The 27420-nt window shown below is 41.0% G+C and overlaps 1 protein-coding gene across 4 annotated transcripts in view; it reads right to left on the bottom strand.

The window, feature by feature from the left end:
- Window positions 1-2431: 2431 nt before the first annotated feature.
- LOC132905142 (heparan sulfate glucosamine 3-O-sulfotransferase 5) overlaps window positions 2432-27420 on the bottom strand; it is a 149667-nt gene continuing 124678 nt past the window's right edge. For 2 of the 4 annotated variants that reach the window (XM_060956148.1, XM_060956149.1), the window contains 3 exons: window positions 20314-20407; window positions 10361-10862; window positions 2432-8191 (listed from right to left, as the gene is read on the bottom strand). In XM_060956148.1, the coding sequence (XP_060812131.1) occupies window positions 7604-8191; window positions 10361-10862; window positions 20314-20372 (1149 nt within the window). In that variant the 5' untranslated portion in view covers window positions 20373-20407 and the 3' untranslated portion in view covers window positions 2432-7603. Of the gene's footprint in view, window positions 8192-10360; window positions 10863-12996; window positions 13653-20313; window positions 20408-27420 lie in introns of those variants that run through there. The other 2 variants (XR_009657745.1, XM_060956147.1) reach the window with 2 other exon arrangements.

Genomic DNA, 27420 nt, shown 5'->3' on the forward strand with positions numbered 1-27420 from the left:
GCGCAAGCGTGACCCGTGAAGCGATCGAGAATAATCAGGATTAATGGCAACCTCACGCACGCAACTGTTACGACTATTACGAACCATTACGACCGGCGAGAATATAGGAATAAATTAAGGTAGAGGCTAAATGTATGAAACGCGCGCATGAGTCAAGAAAGATCGTGACAGGCGTAAATCACAATACGATACGATATGGTGAAAAACCACGTTCGAATTCACCGTCCATGCCGAACTTGCACACAGACTTTATTTCTTCTCGTTTCCTTTCTTTCTTCTTTTTTTTTCTCTACTTCCATTTTTCTCTTCAAGTTGCACCACTTCCGTTTTGTATCTGCCACGGTGTCGCGCGCGTACCTTTATAAGAAATTGCTATCTGAGAGATTCACCAAGAATCCTGTGTTACTTTTGTATCCAAACCAAAGTGTTGTCTAGAATAAAGCTGCGTCTAACAAATACAATACACCAGCAGGGTAGAGCAGAAACTGAAAAATGCAATAGGAAGGAAGGTGCAGTAAGATATACATGAACGTTGCAGCAGGATAGACAGGTCAAGTTATCGCGATACTTACAAGTCCAGGGAAGAGGAGCTGGGTATGGCAGTCTATTGGGTGAAGAAGAATATCGAAGGTAAGGACAAGGATCAGTGGGCGCGATTAAGATGTGGGAATGTAAGGAATACGAAAGGAATAGGAGTAAAAGGAGAGTAAACGGAGAGGGAGAAAGAGAGAGAGAGAGAGAGAGAGAGGCTATGATGCATGTATGGAGCTACGTAGCGTTTGAGAGAAAAGCTATCGGAAGACATCAGGGGTTGGGTAAATAAGCTGGGAGCCAGTCTGAAGTTGGAAAGGAAAATCGAAAATTTGCAACAGACAGTGTGAGATTAGCGGAAGATATGAAAAGTTGGATGGCGAAATTAGAGGCAGTAGTTGGTACAAAGGCTAGTAACGAAGAGGACGTAAATGTAAAATAGAAAAGGAAAGTCTGAATAGAGTTAAGTTTAATTTATATAGGTAAGATATATTTAATTTGTACTGGTTGAAATGGTTCTAATTTGTACGTTAGGAATATTTGTATGTTTCATATATGTATTCGTCAAAGTGGGACGAGATCGTAGATACAAACACACGTAATGTACGGACAGTGCACTGAGTAAATAAAAATAAATAAAGAGATAACAAATACGATACGATATTAAATTTAATATATTTAATAGAAAACACTGTGTTTTATAAAAAATCGTGGAGGCTCAGGACGAAATATTTTTTTAGATGAATTGTTTGTTAGAAAAAATAAACCTGTTATCCATAGTACAGAGATATAGACTAGAACGAAATGCGACGAGGAATGCAACGAATCGATTATGATAGAGGCGAGTAACAAAAAAAAAAAAAAAAAGAGAAAAAAAAGAGCAATAACAATATCCGATACCACTTTTTTTCTTCGCTTCTTTTCCACCCTGTTCCTTTTATTAAAATTTCAGGTTTAAAGGAGGTCAGAAGGTCAAGAACGGAGAATTTTTCGTCGATTATCGTGATATTTCTGGAGGCTTCAAAGATACTCGTAGGATAAAACCTTGATCAAACACCTAAGCTTTCCGTGACAAGTTTATTCGCGATTGACCGAATTCCTTGACACTTCTCCTGTTCCTGTTCCCGAAGGAAAAGTACGCTTTCCGATATCGAGTGTCACACTTGAAGCGTGCAAAGCATTCGCGATTTCTGATACCCTTGTCTACATAACTATCGTATCGTTCGATCACTATCGTTCTTCGTATCACTCAAAACTGCACTATGGGTACGGTAATTGAAATATCAAAGAATACTCCTGTCATTTACATATGCTACAGAAACGATACGTTGTACGAATATCATTGATATTTTTACGCGGAACTTGCTTCTTACAACGAAAGAAAAGCGGATATCTATCTATGAAAACAGCGGATATCTATACGCGAATAGATCAATTTATTTCTTAACAAGCTATCTTTTGAAACGATCTCGTATATTTTTGTTAGCGGACATTTTTTTACTAGCAGCTTCTTATAACGGGACTTTTACGGCGTTCGTTGGAAACGGAGACGAACGGTGGATTTTCCAAGGTTTCCCAGTTAACTTTCCTTGCTCGCTCACTCAATGGAAACGAGTTTTCGTTTCTCCGTGTAATTTCGCGATACCGCGGTGCACCGGCCCGAAAAAGATACGCGATTTAATGAACGACACCGTGAAAAGTGTTTTCGATTTAAATTGCAAATTTCCTGCAAATTTTTCGGTATATGACATACTTTGCAAAGGCAAAAAAAAAAGGGCAAAATTTATATCGAAATACGTTTGCACGATACGTTTCTGATCGAACAAAACGATTACTTCCACTATAAATACTACCAGTTGTTTTTTTTTTTTTTAATAAAACTACATATACACAGGATGACCCAAAAAGGCTAGTCGTATATAAGTACTTTTTGTCAAGGGTTATAAATCTCCAATTTATAAAATTGCACTGCGTTCAGAAAAATCTTGTTTCTCACTGTCGAAAAATCCAATTCGAAGTATAACGGGATCTCTATTTTTGTCGCGAATTCGGTACAAATGGCCAGTGGACGACGTAGCACGGAAGAGAACGTATTGAAAGATTTCCGAGCAATTTTCTCTGACTATTATACGCATTCCAGGTTCGTTCATCGAGGCGTCACGGGTCCCCAGGAGCGATCGATGGAATCTTCGCGCCGGGTTCTCTCTTCTTTTTTCTTCAGAAACAAATGGTCAATTTTATCGCGAACTTTTATCTTCACGTGATATATAGGAACCCCTTCCTATTTCTTTGCTCCCTTTTCTCTTTTTCTCCGCTGTTGATATCCTTGCTTCAATCTGGAACCTTGGATATTGGAATAGGTTTACATAGGGTGTGCGATACAAGCTTTATTACGACGAATACGAACATCAACAGGCTATCTGTAGGATTTCGTTTAGCTTTAGGTCGATTTTAGGTCAACCGTGACACGCACTCCTTAGATTCCTTCAGGATTTTTCTTCCATGACGTCACGTACTAACGATACGATGACTCGGATCGATCGTTGGATCGATCGTATTTAAATTTTAAAATAAGGATTCGCAAGAGGTAAACTCCCAGGATGAATTCTCTTTTATTTGTTAAGCCCTGAAAAATTCTTCACAATTATATGGCTTAAGATGAAAAACTCACTTCTTTTCATATCTTCTGCATATTTTAAACAAAATTTAGGATCGTCTCTTTTGGATCTTTTAATTTTGGTTTAATATTCTACGCGCAAGGAAGCGTACAAAAGATCGGATAAACAATATGGAGAGATTTTTGGTACCATTGTATAATGAGGGGAATAAAACAGCCAGTCTAAGTGTAAAGCGTATATATCGCGTTATTAAATTCGAGTATCAATATTTGAATCATTGTTCACCGGGTAATATATTTCGGTATCCATAAATCAAAATGATTTAACGTTTACTATTTAATTCAGTGAACGTTACAAATATACTAAAAAGTATCAATATTTGAATCATTGTTTATAGAATAATATCGTTTCGTATCTACAAATCAAAGTGATTTAACGACTATTATTTAATTCGGTGAACGTTCAAAATATACTAAATTTGTCGTGTCTTTTCGAAAAATACAGGATATGAAAATTTGTCACGCTATTCTTTCTTCAATTAACGATAATTTTTTCCATCTTTTAATTCCACCATTATTTTAATAAATCGCCTAAACATATACCTTATAAAAATTTATATATACGTCTCCTTATCACAATTTTCTGATATGTATTCGTTTCGCGCTTACGTCCTAGTTTTTATACGAATCAAATATATGTGTGCATGTATTAAAGTAAAGAGTAGGTACTCGAAAAAGTAGAAGCAACGAAAATGTCGATCAATTTGCAAATTTTAATTCTCTCTGTGATTTCATATCGAGCTTCGAGCTTTTAGTCAAATTAACTACCCTTTAACTTATGCAATTAATAAAATGTGATACGAGTGAACGTGAAAGCTTGCTTCGCAAGTACGTGTCAATTTTGAATTGTTCGAAACTTTATTTCGTTCCATCTTACGACGACAATGATCAAGAATCGCTGGTATTGAATTCCTCAATAATAATTCCTCACAGACAACTTCGATTTACGATTTTAAGAATATTCTATTTACTCCTTCTTATAGAAACTTCTTAAATAACCGATTTAAACATCGCAATCAATATCCAATTCGAACATCGACGATTAGTAATTACCAATTATTTCTTAATTCTAATGATATGTTTAACTTTTGTTTATTCCGACGTAATGTATCTTACTACGTCAAATAGTAATAAAAATGATATGGTTGCATCGCGGTACGAATGAAATTCGCCAACATTTCACGGTATAATAGTAACACGTATAAAAAATTACAGCTTTAACCAACTCCTCCTCCTGTTGAAGCCTTTCTGGCTGCCGAAGCAGAACGGCTCGGCGTTGCTCGCCAAACGATCCTCCTTTCATCCCCCTAATTCATTCGGCGAGTCGTGCACCACGTGCGGCGAAAGAAAATTACGATATTCTCCCTCGCGATATATGAAACGAACGCGATCGATTAACAGATTAGACGGAGCGACGAAACCCAAGATCACAGAGAGCTCTCTTTCTTCTCTAAAATCCCATTGTTCCTATGCAGACGGGTGGCTCTCCTCCTGTACACAATAAGCTTAACGACTCGATATAACAACTTCCAATGTGGATTATAAAAATATTAAATCTTCTGTAATATCAACTAGTTAACCCTATATGATATGTAAACTCACGGACCAATGTGATCCATGGCGACGGGGCCCGCGAAACGAGTCGCTGAAGCTTCAGGAAGCTCATCCTCCTGAAACCGATCGTTCCATCGGACTCTCGCCTCTACTTTATTTTGGCCGGCGTTACTTCCTGTGAACAGTGTCTGTCCGTCCCGTTCGTCTGTCCGTCTCCGTTGTCTCTAGTTACCTATACACGTAAACACGTACCTACGTACGTATGTGTGTGTGTGTGTACGCGCGCGTGAGTTCCCTTTTCCTGTACGTGTACGTGTACGATACATATGTGTGCGAGTGTATGCAGGTGAATGTACGATGGAACAAGACGTGCGGTCTTGCGCGCAGCCACGCGGAGGAACGGGTAACAGCATCGATGGATCATTCTGCTCTCTTACCGGAGATCGATCGACCCAAATAGACGGGCGCGCCAAGCCGAGCTGAGTCGAGCAGAGCCGCGCCACCAGGTACAATGTGCTCGAATTCGTTCGTTCGCCACCGAGAATCGACGGACAGATATCCAGCCCCTCTGAGTAACGACCCATCCGGAGTCTACTCTTCCACGTTTCGGTTGCGATAGGCCGCTCCTCTGGGATACACGTGGCCGTGACTGATATCGAGGATCGTTGCCCGATGTTCCACGCTATTCAACCCCTGATATTTCTGCCGACGATTTGCCCAGCTTTCACACGGCCAGACGTTGCCCGATCGATTTCGCACGCGCTGCCTGGCTAATTTTCTTCGTCCGCCTCGATCATCTCGTTACCCTTTCCACGACGAACGTTTAATCAATTCCACGCCTGCCGATCATCTTCGGCCGTCGAGTTAATCGGATGCCTATCGGATCACGCATCGTTAAACTGACTTGGCGCGAGTCATTTTTCTACAAGCTTCTTTTAAATGTCTCTAACGTTCCATATTTCCAAGTTACGCGCTCCTATAACTACGTTTTGTATCTCGTTTATATTTCTTTTATAATAAATTGTTTCGTAATAAATATAATTTGTCGATAGACGCGTTAAGCAAATTCGCACGGTGTAGCGCGAAGAGTTCGGATATTTTATATCATGGAAATAAATATGAAGTTTCAGACTGCGTTGCATGTTCGTTTATCGTTGGTGAATTAAACTGTGTGTGCGTTAAGTATCGTTGAACGATCGTAGGTATTTCTCGCTGAACGAATCCTTTTATCTTGTTCGATAGAAATTACGGATATTTCTGTCTTCGGTGAGTGGTGGCTATTGTCGGGAACATACGACGCAGTTCGAATAATTAGCTGATTCCCTGAGATAGACTCGATTTTTTATATCTACTTTGTGATCCGAAAGCTGTTCGTAATTTGCTTGTATTTTCGTATTTTCCTAATCGATATTTCTATTGTATCAACGACGCGTTAACCGCAACACTGTACGAGAATGAAACTTGTTTTACGACGGAGCATCGATCGAGATGCAGAAATCGGTCTCGTCGGCGCTACGAAGCGACAACTCGAAGCAATTAGCACGCAAGGACGAACGGCTGAAACGCGAACACGAGAGGGGCTCAGGATCTCCGATAATAATGAAGAGTCCTGGCCGGAGCATATATCCATTAAATTGCATGCACTCGATTTAATGGCTTGACTCATTGCCACGGGCTCTTCGATGTTCACTCGAGTTCGCGTGCTCCGGCCTCCTCTTCGAAGAGACGGCAACAGAAATGTTGCACTTTTTTCAGAAAACGAATCGCACTCTCTCCTTTCTTCCCTGCCAAAGGAACTCGTTTTATTATACCTCGCGCTGTTAACAAGACGATAATCGAGTATTAAATCTTTGACGAACGAGAAACGCGTTTCGTAGGTACCTTTTTCTTTTAATAATATTCCGGAGTAATTAGAATTTTTGAAATGAAAAATTTCTATTCGGTTTTTCTACGATTACCGATCTTTGGAATTCGAGCACATCGACAGTTCCTAAATCGTTGAATTATATTTAACCATCGACGCGTTACCCGTTTTCGATGTTACGGCTAATCATAAAATATAAAAGGTACTTATCCTGATCAGCCTCGATTCTTCCCGCGACGAGAAGCGCCAGGCGAAACTGCTGCTCCCGAAGAATTTTCAAATATCCAACGAAGTAATATCAGACGACAACGATGCACTTGCAGGTAACTTTGTTGCGTAATTTCTCGAACCAAAGGCGATCCTAATTAGTCTTCAAAAGCTCGAATATTCCTATTAATGAATTCGAATCACGAAGATGCCTTCGTCCTTTGTGGCACGAAATGTTCGCTTGATTCGCCGTTCAATTCCGCGATGTTGTCTTCTTTCACAGGGCCGGCGTTGCTTAATTTGCCCTCGGTTCCCTGGACGATGTTTCCGCTAATTTCGACCAACTTCCTCGCGTAATCCCCGTGGATCAAGATTTTCGAGGTACTCCGTAGCAATTACAAGATTCCTTTAACCGCGTCAAGCGCAGAAACCTCGCTCGCGTTCGCTTTGTTAAGAAGTTCTCTCGGACCAGCCGAGTTCCCGCGGAACGAACCTATTCTCTGTAGCTGATCCGCTCCTTCATTCCGCTTGCGGACAGTCGTTCCGCGTCCAGATTTCGTTCCATATCGAGGGATCTTCGTGATATCCATTCTTAAAATTCGATCGACGCGAACTAGAAGAAAAAAAAAGAAGAATTGTACCGCGTCAGTACCAGCTGCGCCATACTTTAACGTTTAGAAAAAATAAAGCAGCTTCTTCGCGAATTTTGGACTTTCTCGCGTGGCTACCCGCATCTATGACACAGCGATCGAACCGCTTCTCTACGACGGCTATTCCTCAGGCCAGCCGAGATCTTCCCCTACGAGCTCGTAGAATCGTTGATTGTGTTCGTTGAAGAACTTCCTTAGCTTGGTGACCACCACGGGACTAACGCGTGGATGTCGTCTGCCTTTGCTCTCCTTCAGACATTTCTCCGACGTCTCATTGCGCAGACAGTAGAAGCCTTTCGTGTGGTTGAAGTAGAAATTGTGCCTGCCGATCCGTGGCTCCAATCCGAGGAAATTCTCGATCCTGCGCAACTGAGGCACCGGGTCCTCGATCAATTGGTCACCGTTCACTATAAGGATCTGCTCCCTGGAGAACACCTCCAGCCACCTATGCATGTACGTGTGGTACAGGGAAATCGCTACTGGCCTGTACGACTCGTTGATGCTACCGTCCGGTCGTATCACCAGTTCCTCGAAGCTACGCGCCGCCTGCTGTTGCTGGATGCTTCGTGGTGTTCCATTCGTCAGGGTCGAGGCGGTCGCGGCGTGCGTCCGCAGCTGAGTGTAGTCGGATATCGCTCTGGTCACTGGTTCTCGCACTATCAGCAGCAGCTTCACGCTCGCGTTCATCGCGCGGATTCTTTCAGGTACCTGCGACGAGAAATCGGCGACGTGAGGAATTATCGTTAAGCGCGAGAAAATGAGAAGATCATGCGACGCTTCGGAGCAACAATTGCCTTGCGAAATTTTTGAGAAAGTTATCACACGCGTGTTTCGTGTATTATCGTTTACCTAAGTTTGATATATCGGAGTTTATAGCAGACATAGTATCGCAGGTTTTAGAACAGCGATCGTCGTCGTAACGATTACGTGTAATTGCCTTGATACGTAGGTGTGTATAATAATTTGCGTTTGTAGGTCGTATGATACACGAATTTAACACTTGCAAGGGTACAGGGACTGCTTTAAAATTGTCGATTTAGGATTATCAAACGTACCGGTCAGAAGCCACGTCGATCAACTTTGTAACTCGAGAAATAAAGAGAAGTTTTTTAAATTCACCTTGGAATTTTTTAGTGTCTTTTTGCGGCGAACGAACTTACGAAAGCAAACATCATTTGTTCCTTTAGAATATTAATCGCGCACTTATTTAACGAAATTGAGAAATTATTAAAACGTGAAGTTGATCAGTAGTATGGCTTTTGAAAGCCATCATCAGATGAAAATCGTCTTTTCGATTCTACAATTTGCACCTCGTTTCGTTGAATTCGTTCAATTGAATTATATATAAAATGCATTTTATCGAAAGGATAATCACGTATGATAATATTACGGTTGATTACGACCAACAACGCATCCACGCATAGTGTCAAGCGCATTTCGTGTAATGATATTCATCGTGATATCCAGAATTTCGTGGTGCCACGCTGTTTACGTTTGGAAACTATACACGAATGCGAGTTGCATGTTATTTAGCAGTAACGCTAAAAGCAAAAATGTGTTCGTAGACCGTGACATTAACTGCGATTATATCCAGTATAACGTTTTTATTAGGCATTTTAGAAAATGCTTGTTCCAACAGAAATTACTTCATAAAAACTGGCTTTAGTCTAATTTTTGAAAATTGGATCCGCGTTATCGCACCAGCCAATTGTTCTAATAGAATTCCTCTTACTTTATTCAATATTTCTATCTCGTGTAAAAATTATCTTATCCTAATTAGTTTGGAGATATTTAATTTTTATTTATCGAGAACATCGTTTCCTGCAAAAGAAGATGAAAAAGTTCTAACACGTTTCCTTATTTCTTCCTTTTCCTCGGTAGGAACGTCCTGTACGTTTCGCTTCTCGCCTTGGAACGTTCAATTTGAACGTATAGTTTGCGAAGGAAATATGGTGGACTTAAATTACGGTATCAAGCAACAGCATCGTGTAACGTTGGCGAATCGAATCGCGTGGATTTATTTCCTCTTCGAGCTTGTAAGGAACGAGTTAACCTTGGCATCGTACGATTCTATCGCGAACGTTGCTCGCCAAATTAATTTCGGGTGACTGAATCGGCCGAACGAACCGTGAAGCGACCCAATACGAAACTTTCCATTTACAAACTTACCGACTACCCTATTATAGCGTGTCTTTTGAGCTGGCGAAAAAGCTATCGACATTAATTAAACGTTATCATTAGGAAGAAATTGTTTACCTATCTTTAAGCTACGACGAATGGTTGGTATTCTCGTAGAGCAAGCAACGCGATATTTAAATCGTCCAAATACGCAAAGCAGAGCAAAGCAAAGCAACAAGCGCAGAGATAACGCCGTGTCCAAATTAATAGCCTTTTGCGGTCGAACGTTGCCACAGTGACGGCGTTTAAAGTTTCTTTTCAAAGTCGAACGTCGTTGTAACGATTTAAAATTCCTTCTCAAGCTATAAATATTTATTGCTTCTTCCAATTGGTAATCGTCATCGCAGAAACACATCGACCGCAAATGGTTGACGCGAGACGAACCGTACGATTCGGAATCATGCGTCGTACGATCGGACTGCGGGTTTATTGGAATGGCAACTAAGCGATTGCGAATTTTGTTACTAAGTGGTAATGACAAAATCCGCGATCACTTAGTTGCCAACCCAATACAATACGAGAAATTCGACAAGTACGAGACGTAGGATACGCAGAAATATACAAAATATTCGGAATATTCATTACGATATTTAGCAGATAAGATAAATCCCTATTTGGGTTCCGTTTCTTTCAGCCACGTACACGAAAAAGCACTAGAATGTATAAAAATTGACGGTGTTTGGCCGAGTTCGCACCCACCTCTGGCGTGACGAAATAGCTGGGACTTTTCTCGATGGTGATTTGGCCCCTGAAGGAATAAGGCATCTTGCGTCGATACCACTCGAGGCCTTTTCCGTAATTATCGTCGCGGTCGAAGAAATGTACCTCGCCAGCGGCTTTCTGGATTTGCGGGTGAAGGAAGAGCATCTCGAGGAGCGCCCTGGTGCCACATTTTCGTACGCCGATGATGATCGCCTGAGGTAGATGACGGCTGGTGCGTGGGAAGTGCACCTTGTTGGAGAAGAGCAAAGGCGGTGTGGCGCGGACTTGGGAGACGAGTTCGACGGTACGACCCTCGACGGCGGAGGCTGCGTGAAGACTGTATACCGCGCTATCGTACAGAATGTGGAAGGTCAGAAAGAGGGAAAGTAGGACAACGGTGAGGAAGGCAGCGGCCATTTTCGGTCTGGATATGCCAACCACCAGGATGCAGTCCGATGTGTCGCCCTCGGCCGGCCTCATGGCAGAGCGGGACATCCACCTGATGACACACGTTATCATCGTTATTGATCGAATCATTGTCGCAGGAAGTGATCCAAACGTAGTCTGGGTTCTAAACGCGAGCTGCTTGAACTTTTAAAAACTTTTACTTTCAATATATGATTTCCAACGAATATTAATTTTCTTCGGTTTATTTCAATTCTATGTAATAAAGCAAACGTCATGTTTTGGATATATCAGGTCGTCCGAAAAGTTTCTTTCGCCTTATAAGGAAGTAACGGATGCACAGCATTTTCCGTTTTATATTATTTTATCGAACTACGTATGATCCGTTTTGTTCTATCAAAAGAAGGATCACAACGTTCGACGGATTAGGTTTCATGTTTGAATAAAGATGCATCGTTGTAAAAGACTGTAAAAGAAAGATACTTTTCGGACAACCTAATACAAATATGTACATCGAAGTGTTACATCTTAAAAATCTTCCAAAGAAGGTTAGGCGATAGATTCCAAAGTAAAAGCGCTATTTAAATCACCTCTTCTGTCGAAATGTATACAGTGGCTATAAAAGATATTATTTCTTTCGCACACCATTATGTTTATCGTAGTAGTTAAATACCAAGTAATTATCACCGTGATAGTCGACGGTCATCGGTGATTACCAAACTTTTTTAAATGATTAAGACAAGATAAATGTCATAGACCAACAAACTTTCGACGATGCGGATGACTTTGTAGGAAAAAGCGTAAAAATGCGTAAAGATTAAACGTTACGGTATAGTGTATTTCAATCTATTGGTCAGAAGATAAAATATGTCAAATTCACCTGACTATTATATTATTATAAATATAATTCACATTCTACCTAACGATCAACATTTCATACTACGAAAATAAAACGTACGATACGTTTTATTGATGAAAATACGCTTCGTCGGTGAAATAAGGTTACGTGCAAATACTCTTTGTAGCCGTTGTAAAATTTCTTCGTTCGCGCAGAATATTTTTCCACGCAGAATCAACTTTCCTATCTCTTTCCCCCTCCATTCTACCTCATTAGAACGACTACGAGCATTACCGGATTAAAGCATGTCTCTTTCAATTTGGTGGCACGCAACCCGCGTCGTTAAAAACACGCACGTGTAGCTCGTAATTTATTCTTTCCACGCGGCAGGAATTATTAACGCCGGTGTACTTACCGATCATTACGCGCATACTGATAAGCGGTCGTCTCGCACGCGTTGCACTTAATCGCACGACGTCGCGTCGGGATTTCCATCTGCGTTCAAAGCGGAAAACACGGCGCGGATCTCTCCCTGGCCCGTTCCAGTGTATTTACCAGCGGCAGCGTAATTGAAACACGATAGAATAAGCGCAACCGAGGCGAACGCCAGAGCGTTCCACTGTTCTCGAGTTGCGTAACTTCGAATTCATTACGTTGTCGGCCACGGCTGAATAAAGGCCTGTACAACCGTGCGCACTGTGTGCCCCGAAGTAACCGCTGATGGAGTTGGTATCGGAACGTTGAATTCGCGGTGCACTCGCTTTTTCGCAGAATTTCGGAATCGTAACGCGCTGTATAGGGTCAGAGCTACGCGAGGAGATCCGGTGAAATGAAAAATGGGTCGTCGAACGGAGAGCAGACCGGAGACCTTTTACAGGCAAATTGAACTATTCGCGTTTACGAACGTTCGGTCGCGGTATCTTTCTTTGGGCGTTTTGTTAATTCATTGTACATTGTACGCGTGGTTTTCAATTAAACCGAGGGTATTTCCCTTCTTAATTTTTCGAATCTTTCCAACCCTTTGCGAGTTACCATATTTTTCTGCCAGCGTTACCAGGTAGCTGAAGCAACGAAAATCCATCATCAGTTTGAGAACACGAATTTCGAATGTTGCCACCGTGGCAGCACGGCTATAAACGGGATTTTCATAGCAAATCGCGCTCCACGTTTCGTGAACATTCCGGTTCAATTATTCGGGGCAGACCTGAAACTCGCGAAACGTGGAAACAAAGCGCAACGCACTATCGGGAACGCGATCGAAATCCGAAGAGCCATAAATACATACGTGCATTTTTTTTTGTATTTTTATAAATTCCATAAAAATTGTCTGGCATGAATATAACGGTCGATTTACTTCGCCGTCGAAATGGCAGAGTGAATTCTAACTTACAGTGCGAACAATTTTAACGGATCTCCTCCTCCTTTTATCCGATTGCTACTACCGTTCGTTCGTCCCAGCATCGCCTCCAGTTCGTGAAACGGATTCGACAAAAGTCCTGCAGGCTGACGGATGAAGGATTAAAGATCCGTAGTAATTAACGTAATGATCTGTTTCACGGCAACAAAGGGCAAGGAGATCTTCCCTTGGCGATCGACGAGGCGATGGAATTAATCGTGGTGCGTTTGCGAATTATATCTCGAACGCGGCCAAGTTTTATCGGTAACTGCTTGAAGCTATAAATCAAGCAGGGAAGCCCGCATGCAGTCTCGCGGAACGAACGGATCCTTCGCGGAAAACAAAGTGTACACCAGATAAGAATAATCTGGTCGGAAACGCTGACATCAGCTGCCGTGATACAAACGCCTGTTAAGTGAGATTAATTAAAATCATCTTCGTATCTAAATTCGCGTACGTATCTCGCGTTACTGTCTTTTTTAAATAGCGTTCAAACTAGCGCGTGGCTTCCGAATGCAGGAACGCCGACGAGATGGTGAATTTTCAGCCTTTTAACACCGACAGAATTCGCGGTACGGCCGATTTAGGGAACTTTGTAAGTTGGAACGAAACTTGAGATAAATTTTAATATTCTATAATTTACGTTTCACTTTTAATCTTAAGTTTCGTTCGAAAAGGAATTTAGAAAATGTTAACTTCGAATAACTCGTTCGAAAGGATAAGAGAAGTAACAAAGATAAGACGATGAAACTTTCGAGCAGCTAAGAAGAAACGCGCGTGGACATCTTGACGTGGAAAGCCGGAAGGGAGAAGGCCGGAACCTCATGACACGCTGAACTTTCGTATACGTGATCGAGAAACTTAACGAAACGCATTTACAAGAGAACGTTCCGCTATGTTGGAACTCGAGAAATGTTAGTACCGTTGCTTTCGCTGCAATCGATAAATCAACTCGTACGTTGCTTTTGCCCGAGGCTGCCAAGAACGAGCCACGATACACCACGTTGGGTCCACCGTATCCGATAAGGATAATCGTGTGAAAAACAATTCGTTCCTTCAGCTTTCTATCGTAACATCGAACGAATCTTTCGACCGTGATACTTCATAATTAAATACGCCACGGATCAAACGTTTCGAGCTACCGGCGGTTCAACGTGTTCCATCTTTCGTGTTTCTTCCTTTGCGAACCAAGCGACGACAAACGAAATACCCTTAAACGATAAAGTTAAATTTTACATCGAAGAAATACGATCCACACCGGTCGTGGAAAAAGGTAGCAGAATAAACTTCCTCGCGACCAGCACACTTTGTTCTGTAGTACCTTAGCCGAATGAAAAATTAAACAAGCGATAGTGCAATTTCTCTCTTGCTTGTTACACTTTCGTAGTTACCAGTTTTGTTGAATACCGCGCTGTCTTTGAAGCGTAGACGAAGAAGGCTTGATGTTGGAGGCTCGACGACTCTAACTTTACCAAACCACCGCGGATATAACGAAATTTCCGATGTGCTTTTAACATAGACGTTGCTTCTGTTCTTGCGATAAAAGTATTTTGAAATTTACACGCGCTGGCGGAAAAGAGGAAATTTAAAATTCATACGCTATGAATATTAAGCGAACTAAAAATTAATTAACTGAAAAGCTTTTTACAGTATTGGCAAAAATCATCTCCACTGTGTGTGGTATATATATTATAATTATTCATCGTTCTTATCGCATAAAAATTCAGTTCGTAAAATTCCATACAAATGAAATATCCTTTCGTATCTCTTATTTTATTCGCATTTTCTTTTATCCGTCGTTGTATTTATGGTTCCTCGGGTTCCAATCGTGTTTTTAATAACGCGTTGATGTTTCCTCCCGAGATTTCGCGAATGTTCCAGCTCGCTTCTTCGCGACAGATCTGAAACTATCCTGTCAATTCACGCGATCGAAATCCCAAGATCGTGGCGGAGACTAAAAATCTAAATTATTTAGTTACGATCGCAACGTAAGTTTGTTCGGTCACGGCTCGTTCTTCCTACTATCTAATCGTCCTCTCTCAGCTGTTCGATCCTTGTCTCCTCGACGCGAACACGCCGACTCGAATTCGCTCGATCGCTACAACCACGCGAGCCAAATTTAATTACTTTCAGCGAGTAACGATTAAATACGAAAACAAACTAATTACTAACAGCACGACGAGATACAAAAATCAATACCGCTCCTCTTGTTTCTACCTTATCGTATGGTCGTAAAACGGCAGCAGCCATTTCATTTACTCGAGTAAAAGCTAACGATATCGCGGCGGACGAAGAGGAAATTAACGCATTCCTAGCGCGTTTTAATGTCAATGGAAGAGGAACGAATGAGAAGGAAGACGAAGGGAGAAGAATCTGCAACGCAGCTCAAGGGGCGCTCAGTTTCTAAATAAAGACGTTTAATGAAGTCTCGGGAGAGGAGGAGACGCCGAGAGGAACGAGCGAACTTTCGATCTCGCGCTACAACTCGAATAAATCGGAATTTAAAGGCGGCGAAACTTTTAGCCGCTGGTCCTTAAGCTTAGAATAACTAACGAACGTTTGAAATCGAATGGCTTTCAGGCGAACGAGAAAAGCGCTCGACGTCTCGACCGTCGTCCTACATCATCGATTTCCTATGAAACGCGCGAGAACAAGAATCCACTTTTGGGACCGTGGAAGATATGTCCTGCGCCGACATTGTATCTGTTTCTTTGCGATACGTTCTACCCTCCGCCTTTCAACCAGATTCCCTTTCCTCTTTGTCTTCTATTTTATAAGGAAAAGCTTTGTACGCCGCCTCTCTAAGATATCCTAAAACAAGGATTTCCTTTCTAAGCGATCTTTCATTTTTTAAGACGGAACGCAAGCTACACTGCGAGATATCCGTGCTCCCTCGTTCCAACTGAGATAAATCGACGTTACGTTATTTTTATGTATCGATGTCCCTCCCACGACATTGCTCTCCTATGCATTCGCTTTAACGAGGCTGGAGAATTGAAATTCATCTACGACTATCGCGTTCAACGGAGAACAAGCGTATCTACAAGCTACAAAAGAAAAAGCCAAACAAGTGTAACCGACGTGACGCGGATATCGCGATCAATGAGATCTCCTTTGGGAGCGCGCCGCTTTAAATCTCGCAAGAAACGAATGCAAGATACCAGCAGATCTAAAAGAAGCTCTCGGTGGTCAAAAAGATTCAATCGCGGTAATCTCGTTCACCAACGATATACATCTCGGAAACCTTATTTAAATGATGAAGTCAACTATGTTTCAAAATATCTAATTAGCATAAGTAGTCGTTAATAATCTGACACGTTGACGTCACTCTAAACCAGCGAATCAAAGGAATAGAAAAGATACAAAAGAATTTACGTGCTGTGCGTAAACGCTATCGGGAATTAGCTTCCTGTGACTCAGTTTGGTCGAATTAAACGAGATCGCGTAGAACCCACGACTTTTCGTACGATTCTCCGTAGCTATTCGTCGGTACAGTCAGCGCCTACGACATCCTACGCGATCGACTTTGTTTAAACGTCTCGAAGAATCGAACGAAGACCAACAGCGTTGGATTTCTGGCCATGAAACTGTCCGATGTCTCTGCAGACACTTGCTCGATATAGGTCGTATCGTTGTCACAGTATACGCTCTAACGCTTTTGATCTTCGCTCAATCCTTTGCGTCTTCCAGTCAGTGAAATCGAATTCGTAAAGTCAGATTTCTGGACAAGAAACTGTCCGATATTTCTTCAGATCCTTTTTCTCCATAGGTCGTATCGTTGTCACTGCGTTGTGCAGACTCTGAGTTCAGAAATTCGATTTTATTGTTGACACGCTTCAACGAAATTAGCATTCGCTATAGCGGGTGCGCGCCAACTTTGCAAACGCGACGCGTTACATCACGAGAAATCTAAACTCGCCGATCGTTTCCAAGGGGCGGAAGGGACGTTATCGGCCAGTTGGAAGGCAATTGGAGGGAAACAAGCGGCGTCGAAAAACCACAGGCCCGTTCTACCCTTTGGTTTCGATCGGTTGATTCTGGGCGACCAAAGTCGTGGGAGCGCGAAAGAGCGAAATGGAGGAACCGAGGACCGGCAGAGAGACAGAGACAGAGGCAGACGATTTTCGGCGCAACGCCAAATATTTATCTCGCATCGGCGGCACCTCTCTTTGGGAGCACATCGACCGTATTATCGCGACAAATCGCAATTTCGACGGTTAACTTCCACGCGGACGACCAGCCGCCAAACGACTGCTACCACTGACTTTTACCGCGTTATTACGCGCGCGTTCCGTGTTATCAAATCAACTTGAATTGTATGGCGCGTGAAATTCTCGCTTGTCGGTGACCAGAAATTTCTATATACCAAAGTTGAATCATAAAACTGTAGAGGAAGAAGTATGAGAGAAAAAATTCGACTACGTCGTAATCGACGAGTCGAACGTTGTTCGGAATTTTGAGTGGCCGTCCGTTTATGGCACGGACAGGCTCATTCTCTTCCGTTAAGGTTACTGGATGTATGTGAACACAAAGGAACGCGTGGATAAATTGTAAGGTAGAAAAAATATATATATATTTTGAATATTAAAGTATAAGTACAAAGTTTGGAATACAACATGAGCTGGTTCAGATCCGCACGCTAGCAGCGTTACCCTATGATCGAAAAACCCTGAAGCCAACGTTGCATGTATACCGTTTATGGTTTGCCTTCGACGCAGTCTTTTGTCTACGAGCTGTCGATGGCTTCAGTGCTTGAGAAAACTAAAGATCAGATATAGAGTTTTCTTAGAAATGACGACCACCTCAACACCTTCTTTAGGAAATTCCGAATTACATGTCCTCCCTGAGCTGTAAACCTAATGACTCCGAGATTAGGTAAAAAACCCCGGGAAAGGACGAGCCGGAAGGGCACGATGGACAGACGAAATCCAACGGCTGGTAGGGAGAAGCAACAACGTAGGACAGTTCGTCAACAGACATCGTACCGTACGGGTGAAAACTTCGCTCCCAACAAGATCTTACCACCGCCGTGCATCACATCACACGTTACGTTTATACAACAAGTTCAACACAGTGCTAGATTACTTTAACACTCGATATATTAAACCTCCTCCACCTTGAGCGTTAATTCATTCAAGGTACGCGATATCGATCGATCGGTTTGACCTGAGCGGTTGCTCTTTAGTCGATAATTCGCAAGAGGAAACTCGTTACGTTTACGCGTTGTTAAACGTGAATTATTTGCATAGACGAAACGTTTCGTGAAATAATTATTTAACACAGTCACCGCCAAGTGCATCTTCGTGGATTCTCCGCTCGCGTCTCCTACATCAGCGTTTCTTCCGAGGGCGTCACAAAATACGAAGCGGAAATAGCAACGCGCGATGAACTAGACGACTATGCAAATAACGCTACCAAGATAATGCGAAGAAGGTCGTGAATTTGCAAAGTACCGCACAAGAAAAGTAACCATATTTCGTGCAGGTTGTATTAGCAACCTTTACTTACTGCTTATACCTTTTGCTACGCTTTAATACGATTCATCAATTGGCAATATGCCCATGTAATTATTTCCAAATTTTTGTATAAATAAATATTTAACATTGACAATTATAACATTGTCTGTCGATGTATCTTCGTTATTATTCGTAATCGGTACCTACCATTCAGAAATTATTTTTTAACGCTATTGTTAAATAATCTTGAGAGTTTGTATATAATTAGGTATTATAGCTAATAGTAACTTTAAAACATCGTTCACGCGACGGTCACCGGTTATCGTCACGGCGATGAACCTGTTAACGAATGATAATTATTTAGCGATTATTTAATTTTCTTCGCTTCTCGCATTACTTTTATCATATTGCGTTCCATCGCGATATCTTTTACGCTGCTTTGATATTTCCTGCATCTACTACCTTTTTCATACAACGCGAGCGTACCTTTCATTACGACCGATGATCAACCCCTTGAAAGAATCTCGAGAAACCCGTTCGAAAAGCGAATATGCAGTTTTTCAGTTAGCCCGTCAATTTTCGTTGTTATTCACGGGAAAATAGCCGCAGTTATGACGAGTATAATTTTAGGACAACGTACCTCGTGCTACAACGTCTCCACCTTTTTAATTACATCCGGCACTATCGTGACTCCTCGCCATGACCGTTGCGTTCAAATTGAAGACCTTATCTTACGAATTGGACCAATTAGACTCCGCGGAAGGCAACGATCTTCCTGTCACGGATACCGTCGAGGAAGCGTTTGTTACTCGCGCGCAAACTACCAAAACATCTTACGAACTATACCTTTCTTACTTTGCAACATTCTCTCGTATACAAAAACGCGGCGTAGTTCTTGTCATAGGATCGATATCTCGTATCGAGGCATCTTTGTCTTTTGTTGCCTCCCGTGCAAAATGTAAAAACAGGCATTGCAACGCACCGTGAAATCGCAATTTGTTAGTACGTTTTAGATTGTGAAGATAATAGACGAAAGTAGCTTCTATCGTTTTACGTATGCGCACAGTGTTCTAATTTATGAAAAAAAAAAAAAAAAAAAAAAAAAAAAAAAAAAAAAACAAAAAGAAGGGAAAGGAAGATATCTGCAAGTTCGATTGGATAAGGATAAACCGTGCCTCGAAAGTCTTTCAGACTTAAATATAAAATATAATACACGAGCTGCACACTGCTGTTTCAAATCCTACATCAATATTTTCCCATTTGGCTAACTATCGTCTTTTTCCAATTTCCACACGATTTTTTTTTTTTAAATAAACCACGTTGAAATCGATATTTTATGTATATTCAGCTAGCCGAATACGTATTTAAACTTTATTTTTATGTATACGTTAACACGGGGAAAAATTTGTGCATTTTTGATATTGCGCGAAACGTGGAACTAAAATTCAGTGACGGATAATGCGGCAATCGAAGCGCCTAGATTCGAGATGATGCGTGAGTTTATAAAATTTGATTATTCGGAGCAGCCGTGAAATCGATTTAATTTTTGAAACGTTTAATGTTCCAGTTTCGAGCGATTTCGGCGAGTCGAATTAAAATATCAGAAAATTGTGAATAACACCGTGAGAACTTTAACAAACAGTATTAACAAAGAGGAAATATTCACAGCCGTTCCATTATCACTGTTTTTATTTATCATCGACGTGCTTTTATTGTTCGTCGAAATCTGATAAACATTCTCCAACAGTTTCATTCAAAACACATTGGAATTACGCGTCGGATGGAACATCTCGGTGCAATTTGTTATCTTTTCATCTAATATTCAACTTATTATTTTTTATTACAAAATACTCACAATACATCTATAGGGGACTGGGGAGACCACTCTCGACGAGGCCGTGCCTTGTTGGGCATTTGCGTTCGTTTATTTGTTCACATTCTTGAGGATTCTGCAAAAATACAATACCACGAAAATTACGTATAAATATCTGCATACATCTGTATCTACAAAAAGTAAGTACATACCACTGCGTTTATTATCGCATTCACAACGAGAGTTAGATACACGTACATTTTAAAACGAGGTTAGTATAACATTGACTTACCTATGCTTTTTTTTTACTATTTTTATTCGTATTTCTACATAGTTTATATTTGTTTATCAAGTTTCAATTTATGCAACAATATATATAAGGATATTTGAATAATTTCTGTACCTTCAAGAAGCGTGTTTATTTTTAACTCTCACTGTGTGTACTAGTTAATTAGACCTAATTGTAATAAATTTTGTATTATTCGCTACTTTCGTATGATTATAAAAATCCCATACTATGGAAATGAAACGTAGACTCGGATAAAATAATGTTTCATTGGAAGATGCATAAAAATGCGTACAAATATCTTTCGTAGTCATCGTATATTACTTATGATACATTTACTATCCGTATCGAGTTGATCAACGACGAATCATCGTTACAAGTAACAATATTTAGCTTATTTTATATTTATTTTTTATTTATTTTATATTTAGCGTATTTATACGAAATTTATTGTACAATAAAACTCCATTTACTAAAAATTTTAGTTAACGCGCGATTAATTGTGCTTTTGCTACTTGTACTATTCGCTTATCCGATTGTGAGCTTCTGCTCTGCGAACGAAAAATATTAGGCAGCGAAGAAAATCGATGAAATTTGATTATGCAAATTGTACGTTCAAAAAAATGGATTTCTAGTTAACGCGCGATTAACTGTGCTTGTGCTACTTGTACTATTCGCTTATCCGATTGTGAGCTACTGCTCTGCGAACGAAAAATATTAGGCAGCGAAGAAAATCGATGAACTTTGATTATACAAATTGTACGTTCAAAAAAATGGATTTCTAGTTAACGCGCGATTAACTGTGCTTGTGCTACTTGTACTATTCGCTTATCCGATTGTGAGCTTCTGCTCTGTGAACGAAAAATATTAGGCAGCGAAGAAAATCGATGAACTTTGATTATACAAATTGTACGTTCAAAAAAATGGATTTCTAGTTAACGCGCGATTAACTGTGCTTGTGCTACTTGTACTATTCGCTTATCCGATTGTGAGCTTCTGCTCTGTGAACGAAAAATATTAGGCAGCGAAGAAAATCGATGAACTTTGATTATACAAATTGTACGTTCAAAAAAATGGATTTCTAGTTAACGCGCGATTAACTGTGCTTGTGCTACTTGTACTATTCGCTTATCCGATTGTGAGCTTCTGCTCTGCGAACGAAAAATATTAGGCAGCGAAGAAAATCGATGAACTTTGATTATACAAATTGTACGTTCAAAAAAATGGATTTCTAGTTAACGCGCGATTAACTGTGCTTGTGCTACTTGTACTATTCGCTTATCCGATTGTGAGCTTCTGCTCTGTGAACGAAAAATATTAGGCAGCGAAGAAAATCGATGAACTTTGATTATACAAATTGTACGTTCAAAAAAATGGATTTCTAGTTAACGCGCGATTAACTGTGCTTGTGCTACTTGTACTATTCGCTTATCCGATTGTGAGCTTCTGCTCTGTGAACGAAAAATATTAGGCAGCGAAGAAAATCGATGAACTTTGATTATACAAATTGTACGTTCAAAAAAATGGATTTCTAGTTAACGCGCGATTAACTGTGCTTGTGCTACTTGTACTATTCGCTTATCCGATTGTGAGCTTCTGCTCTGCGAACGAAAAATATTAGGCAGCGAAGAAAATCGATGAACTTTGATTATACAAATTGTACGTTCAAAAAAATGGATTTCTAGTTAACGCGCGATTAACTGTGCTTGTGCTACTTGTACTATTCGCTTATCCGACTGTGAGCTCCTGCTCTGCGAACGAAAAATATTAGGCAGCGAAGAAAATCGATGAACTTTGATTATACAAATTGTACGTTCAAAAAAATGGATTTCTAGTTAACGCGCGATTAACTGTGCTTGTGCTACTTGTACTATTCGCTTATCCGATTGTGAGCTTCTGCTCTGCGAACGAAAAATATTAGGCAGCGAAGAAAATCGATGAAATTTGATTATACAAATTGTACGTTCAAAAAAATGGATTTCTAGTTAACGCGCGATTAACTGTGCTTGTGCTACTTGTACTATTCGCTTATCCGACTGTGAGCTCCTGTTCTGCGAACGAAAAATATTAGGCAGCGAAGAAAATCGATGAAATTTGATTATACAAATTGTACGTTCTAAAACGATTTCCTGTCTCAATTTTTTTTCTTAAACGTCTCGAAACGTTGCGAATTCTTTTGGTTTGCTAAGACACTACGATTGGAATACAAAGAAATAGTAATTCTATTTGCTAGCAACGTGAGAAAAGTAAGATCGGAATATAAAAATTCGAGAATCGTGGCAGAGGTTAATCGACGCTCCGATAGGAGATCCGCCGTACTTTGATTTCCATCGCGTAAAATAATTACCATCGTCGCTGGAATTAATTCGAACGCGACGTTCTCGAAACCTTTGCGTACGAACGAGCATCGGTACGTTGTAGATACATCAACGAAAATCAAAGGTTCGCCGGGAGCGCAATTTCGCGTCGTAACGAAAGAGACGGGAACGAGGATGTGAAAAATCAAACGATTTCGAGGACAACCCGTTGCGTTATTGCGGACGAAAATGAAAATTCACGATTACAGTGGTATAACTTTTCTCATTTTGCCGCGTGACTGTTCGCGAGCCTGGCTTCCTCGAGAGACAAGAGCGAGAGTGCGTCGGTTGACACTGTCGCGATACTTGTCATTCCGATGTATTCTTGGCAACTTTGAAATTTACGTTTCAAGATTACGCTATCGCGAATTACTTTAACCACGAATCTGCCTCGCAATTCCTTTCTTCTTTTCGTGTCACCGCCAAGCCTTTCTTAAAGTTTTCCTACTCTAGACGCACCCGCTACACATCCTGAATTGCCCAAGCCAGATATACATGTATATAAGACACAATAGAATCGTCGTCGCGCCGCTTCGAAATACAAATTATGAGAAATTTTCACGGAACAGACAATTCCAGACACGAACGTGCATTTCGAGCCGCCCGAAAATATTCCGAACATAGCAGGGCATGCAAATTGCTATCCTCCATCGCTCGAAACAAAGCGAAAGAAGAAGAAGAAAAAAAAAAAAAGAAAATATTCCCGAGAAAAGAAGGCGAATAAAAAGAGAAAAGAGAAAAAAGCGAGTAATGAAATTTGCTAGTTCGATACGTGCATCTTTACCGACTGAGCGAAAAACGCCACCCATTCTATTCCCCGGAATTCGATGAATCGTTCCGTTGACGCAAGGATGTCCACGTACATCGCTCGTTCGTTATGTATTCATCGCGGTAATCGCATTGCGTATCGTGAAATTGGAAGGAAAAAAGTGGCAAAATTTATCGACAAAATTTAGGTTAAAATAGCACGAAGATTTCGAAACAATGGCGAACGAGAGTGAGTGGATTGTATAGAATAGCAACGACAGTGATTTACGTGGCTCCACTTAACCGAAACGTTCTCACGTGCAGCTATAGAGATCGTCGTGAACCGGCGGTAGCGAAGAACATCGCGATTCCAAGTGGAATTACGCGTTGCTGAAATTTTCACGCACGGCAGCTTAATGATAACGACTAATCGTCTGTTACGATAGTACGCGCACGTACGTGCGATAATTTTGACGCGTATGCGACGTCCTAACTATTTTGACTTTGAATTTGTTTTTTTTTCTTTTTTACGTTTAGCGAAGTATCTCAAAAGCTACGCGGCAGAACAATGTCCAATTTCTCCTTTCCACGTTTCCCTTCGACTTTCCAAAGAAAGGAGCATCGAAAGTATCACGAGAAAACGACAAGAGATAACAAATTATCGGTGGAATTTTTTAAGGGAAGCGGCGCGCGTGCTGGTACGTGGACGTTGGCGAAGATCGGATTAAGCTCGCGTAGAAATTGTTTCTCGCAGATTCATCCATCTTAGGAAACCGTTCGCTTTGTCAGCCATTGTGGTTCGTTAAAAAGCATATTCTGGCATCGATTAATCTCGTTGCCATTGCTCGTACCAAGAATAACGGAGACCCGTAACACGCATCTTCTCGGAAGTTCTTCGTCGAGAGAAAATGCTTTCGTAATTATAAGGAGAGACGACAATGCGAGGCAGATGATCCAGTTTAGAATACCTCTGATTAGGAGAATGATGAATGCGTTATCAGTGGAGGTTTGCATAATTGAAGAGCCTCCGCTTTGGCCTTCAGCTCGTTAGCGTTTAACACAACACTTGAAAATGGAAACGTTTTAATTGGAACGCTGGATTACTGCTCGCTTATTACGACCTTATTTATACGCGCGAAATTAATTCTCGAAAACGCGAACGAGTGGCGCGTCGCGGTTTCTTGCATTTATTATATCTGCGTTGTTTGTATTTCTTTTTTATACCTTCGTTCGAACCATTCTTTTCCGGCTCTTTTTCAATCTTCTTCTTTTTTCTTTTTTTTCAGAACATCGCTTTACGCCCGTGCCCGAGCGAATAAAACACGAGATACCGTGTAATTAGCGATTTAAACATCAGGGGATGATTCCGTATGAAAATATAAATTTGTTCGTTTCGATCGGAAATTTACATTTATGTAAATGTACAGATTGGTTGAAATATTTTTTAAAAGTACGAGAGCTTTTACGCGAAACTGCATAAAACCACAAAAGTAATTAGAAATTTTTGTATTTTCAATGGAAATCCGTTGCTTTTACATTGACGCTATCGAAAGAAGAAAGAAATTCCTTTCCCCACGACTGCAATATTCGCTTGTCTTTTATTTTCTTTGGTAAACATTACGTGTCCGTAGAATTTTTCCTACGTTCTATCAATGGCTCTTATAATGGAATAAAACCATTTTCGATGGTAAAAAGAGCTTAACCATTCTTTTGTCCCGCTGTGTTAGCCACACTCGGCTATTTCATCGTTCCAGAGGAAAAATTATATCTTCGAAAATTCGGACGCGTAACGAGCTCCTGGTAATAGAAAAATTAACTTCCCGGTTGGAAGAAACTCCAGTAAACGTTACGAGTGAAGGGAGTAAGTTTGAGAATAACTTTGCAAAATGAGCTTTTGAAAAGTTGTCAAACTACAGCCAGTTCTTTAAGAATCGTATCGGTCCTGTGGAGAATTCGTTTTGGAAATGGCAGATTCGCGACTGGGAATGGCCAGTCGGAAGGAAAAATTCCAAGCTGAAAGCGGCGTTAGGCGATCGTCGTGTCGGCGCCAGTTTGCAAACAGCCACGATGATGATCGATACCTGGTGCGAGTTATGCCTGTCCAACTTTCTTTATCGATGTTCGTATCATGCGAAGGAACGTGCGACGATTCTTTCGAAAGTATCCCTTGATTCCCAGCTCCTCGTTGTCTTTCGTTCGATCCAGGTTAACGCCGACGATACGCAAACTCTTCTTCGGGTTTTTCGAATTTCTTCGAGTACGCCTGTTGCATTTCTTTATCGTATTTATGCATACCAAGACTACGGAACGTTTATAAAACGAAAGTCTGCGTAGCAAGTGTTTGGACGATAAAAGAAAAGTTACAAGGGAAGGTCTCTCGTAAATTCAACAAATTATGAAACTTTGAAGATACGTAGACGATATATGTATCTCTCTTCTTTTTAGTTCTCACTGTCCAAATTCGCCGTAAGAGGGTGAAACCTCTCTTTGACCCTGGAAAATACCGGCTACTTCACGATCCTGCGGTGTATTCGCGAAATTATTTACGAAACTGTATTTAAGATCGTGAGATCGACGAATCCGAATTTTCGCGCTCGACGAGGTCCTCGAAACAGCAATAAACCGTAGCGATTTAGCGAGAGAGGCGCCTCTGCCTTTTACATACGAAAAACACGCTTTCCATTCTCGATCTACCGATCTTTCGCACCACGTTCCAACACGAAAAGAGAAAGGAATTTTCTCGGAATTTTTCCTCGTGTAGAAGCGTTTCACCCTCTGTCACGAAAGGTCTTCGGAAACAAGAAGAACGCGAGAACAGAATCGATACATCGAACAGCGGAGAGGTTAATGATGCACAGTGGAATGAAAGCGAGGATGTAGGGCGTGGGTGTGCGATCGTTTCGGCGATGTAACACACGACATTCTTCCGTTTGCATAACGTCCACGGCCGTTTCCAGACGGTATTGTAAAGGCCGTACGGTTCCTCCGGCACGATCAGGTCGGTTTTCACCGCCTCCCGCTGCCATCATCCCCGACATGCAACACAGAACACGCAACATTCGCCCTCGTGTTTTTTCCTCCGGGATCAATCGACTTCCGCGGGAAGATGATTACGGGTTTCCTCTTTCTTTCGATCCTCGTGCAATTTACGAGAATTTTTTCAACCTTCCACGATACACAGTCTCGTGGAATTTAAGCCTCCCACGTCGATCATTTCTGAATCGGACTTTTTACAAGTTTTCACGGTTTCGTCTAGCAGAGGGTACACGTTTTTCAATTTTCTCCAACTACTTGGTAACAAATGACATTTTTTCGAAGGTTGTAACGTCTGGTGAAATAAACGCGTAGTACCTTGGAGAAAAGCATATGGTCGAGTAAATGCAGCCTGGTATTAGTTTTTAATCGTTGTAAGTGCTACCTTGAACATAATCCTTTATTACCGCGGATTATTCTTTCACGGTAAACTTAGCTTTCCATATTTTATTCGCGTATTTGTACTTCTTGCGTTTCTTTTTCCCTCTATGAACGGCGTACGTACAATTTGTAACACGAGTTGCTCCGTTCCATGAAATATTTAATACATATATAATGTAGCTGGAAACATATCGTTTGTTTTCTAGAAAAACTCGCGGTACGATACTGAAAACGTTACGATACTTAAAGTTCGTAGGTTGCCACATTGTTTTAAAATATTTATCGCGAAACAGCGTATATCTTAACAGCATCGCTGTAATTCTAAGAACTTCTCGTATGATTCAA

Source organism: Bombus pascuorum, chromosome 3 (genome assembly GCF_905332965.1).
Source record: "Bombus pascuorum chromosome 3, iyBomPasc1.1, whole genome shotgun sequence".
NCBI lineage: Eukaryota > Metazoa > Arthropoda > Insecta > Hymenoptera > Apidae > Bombus > Bombus pascuorum.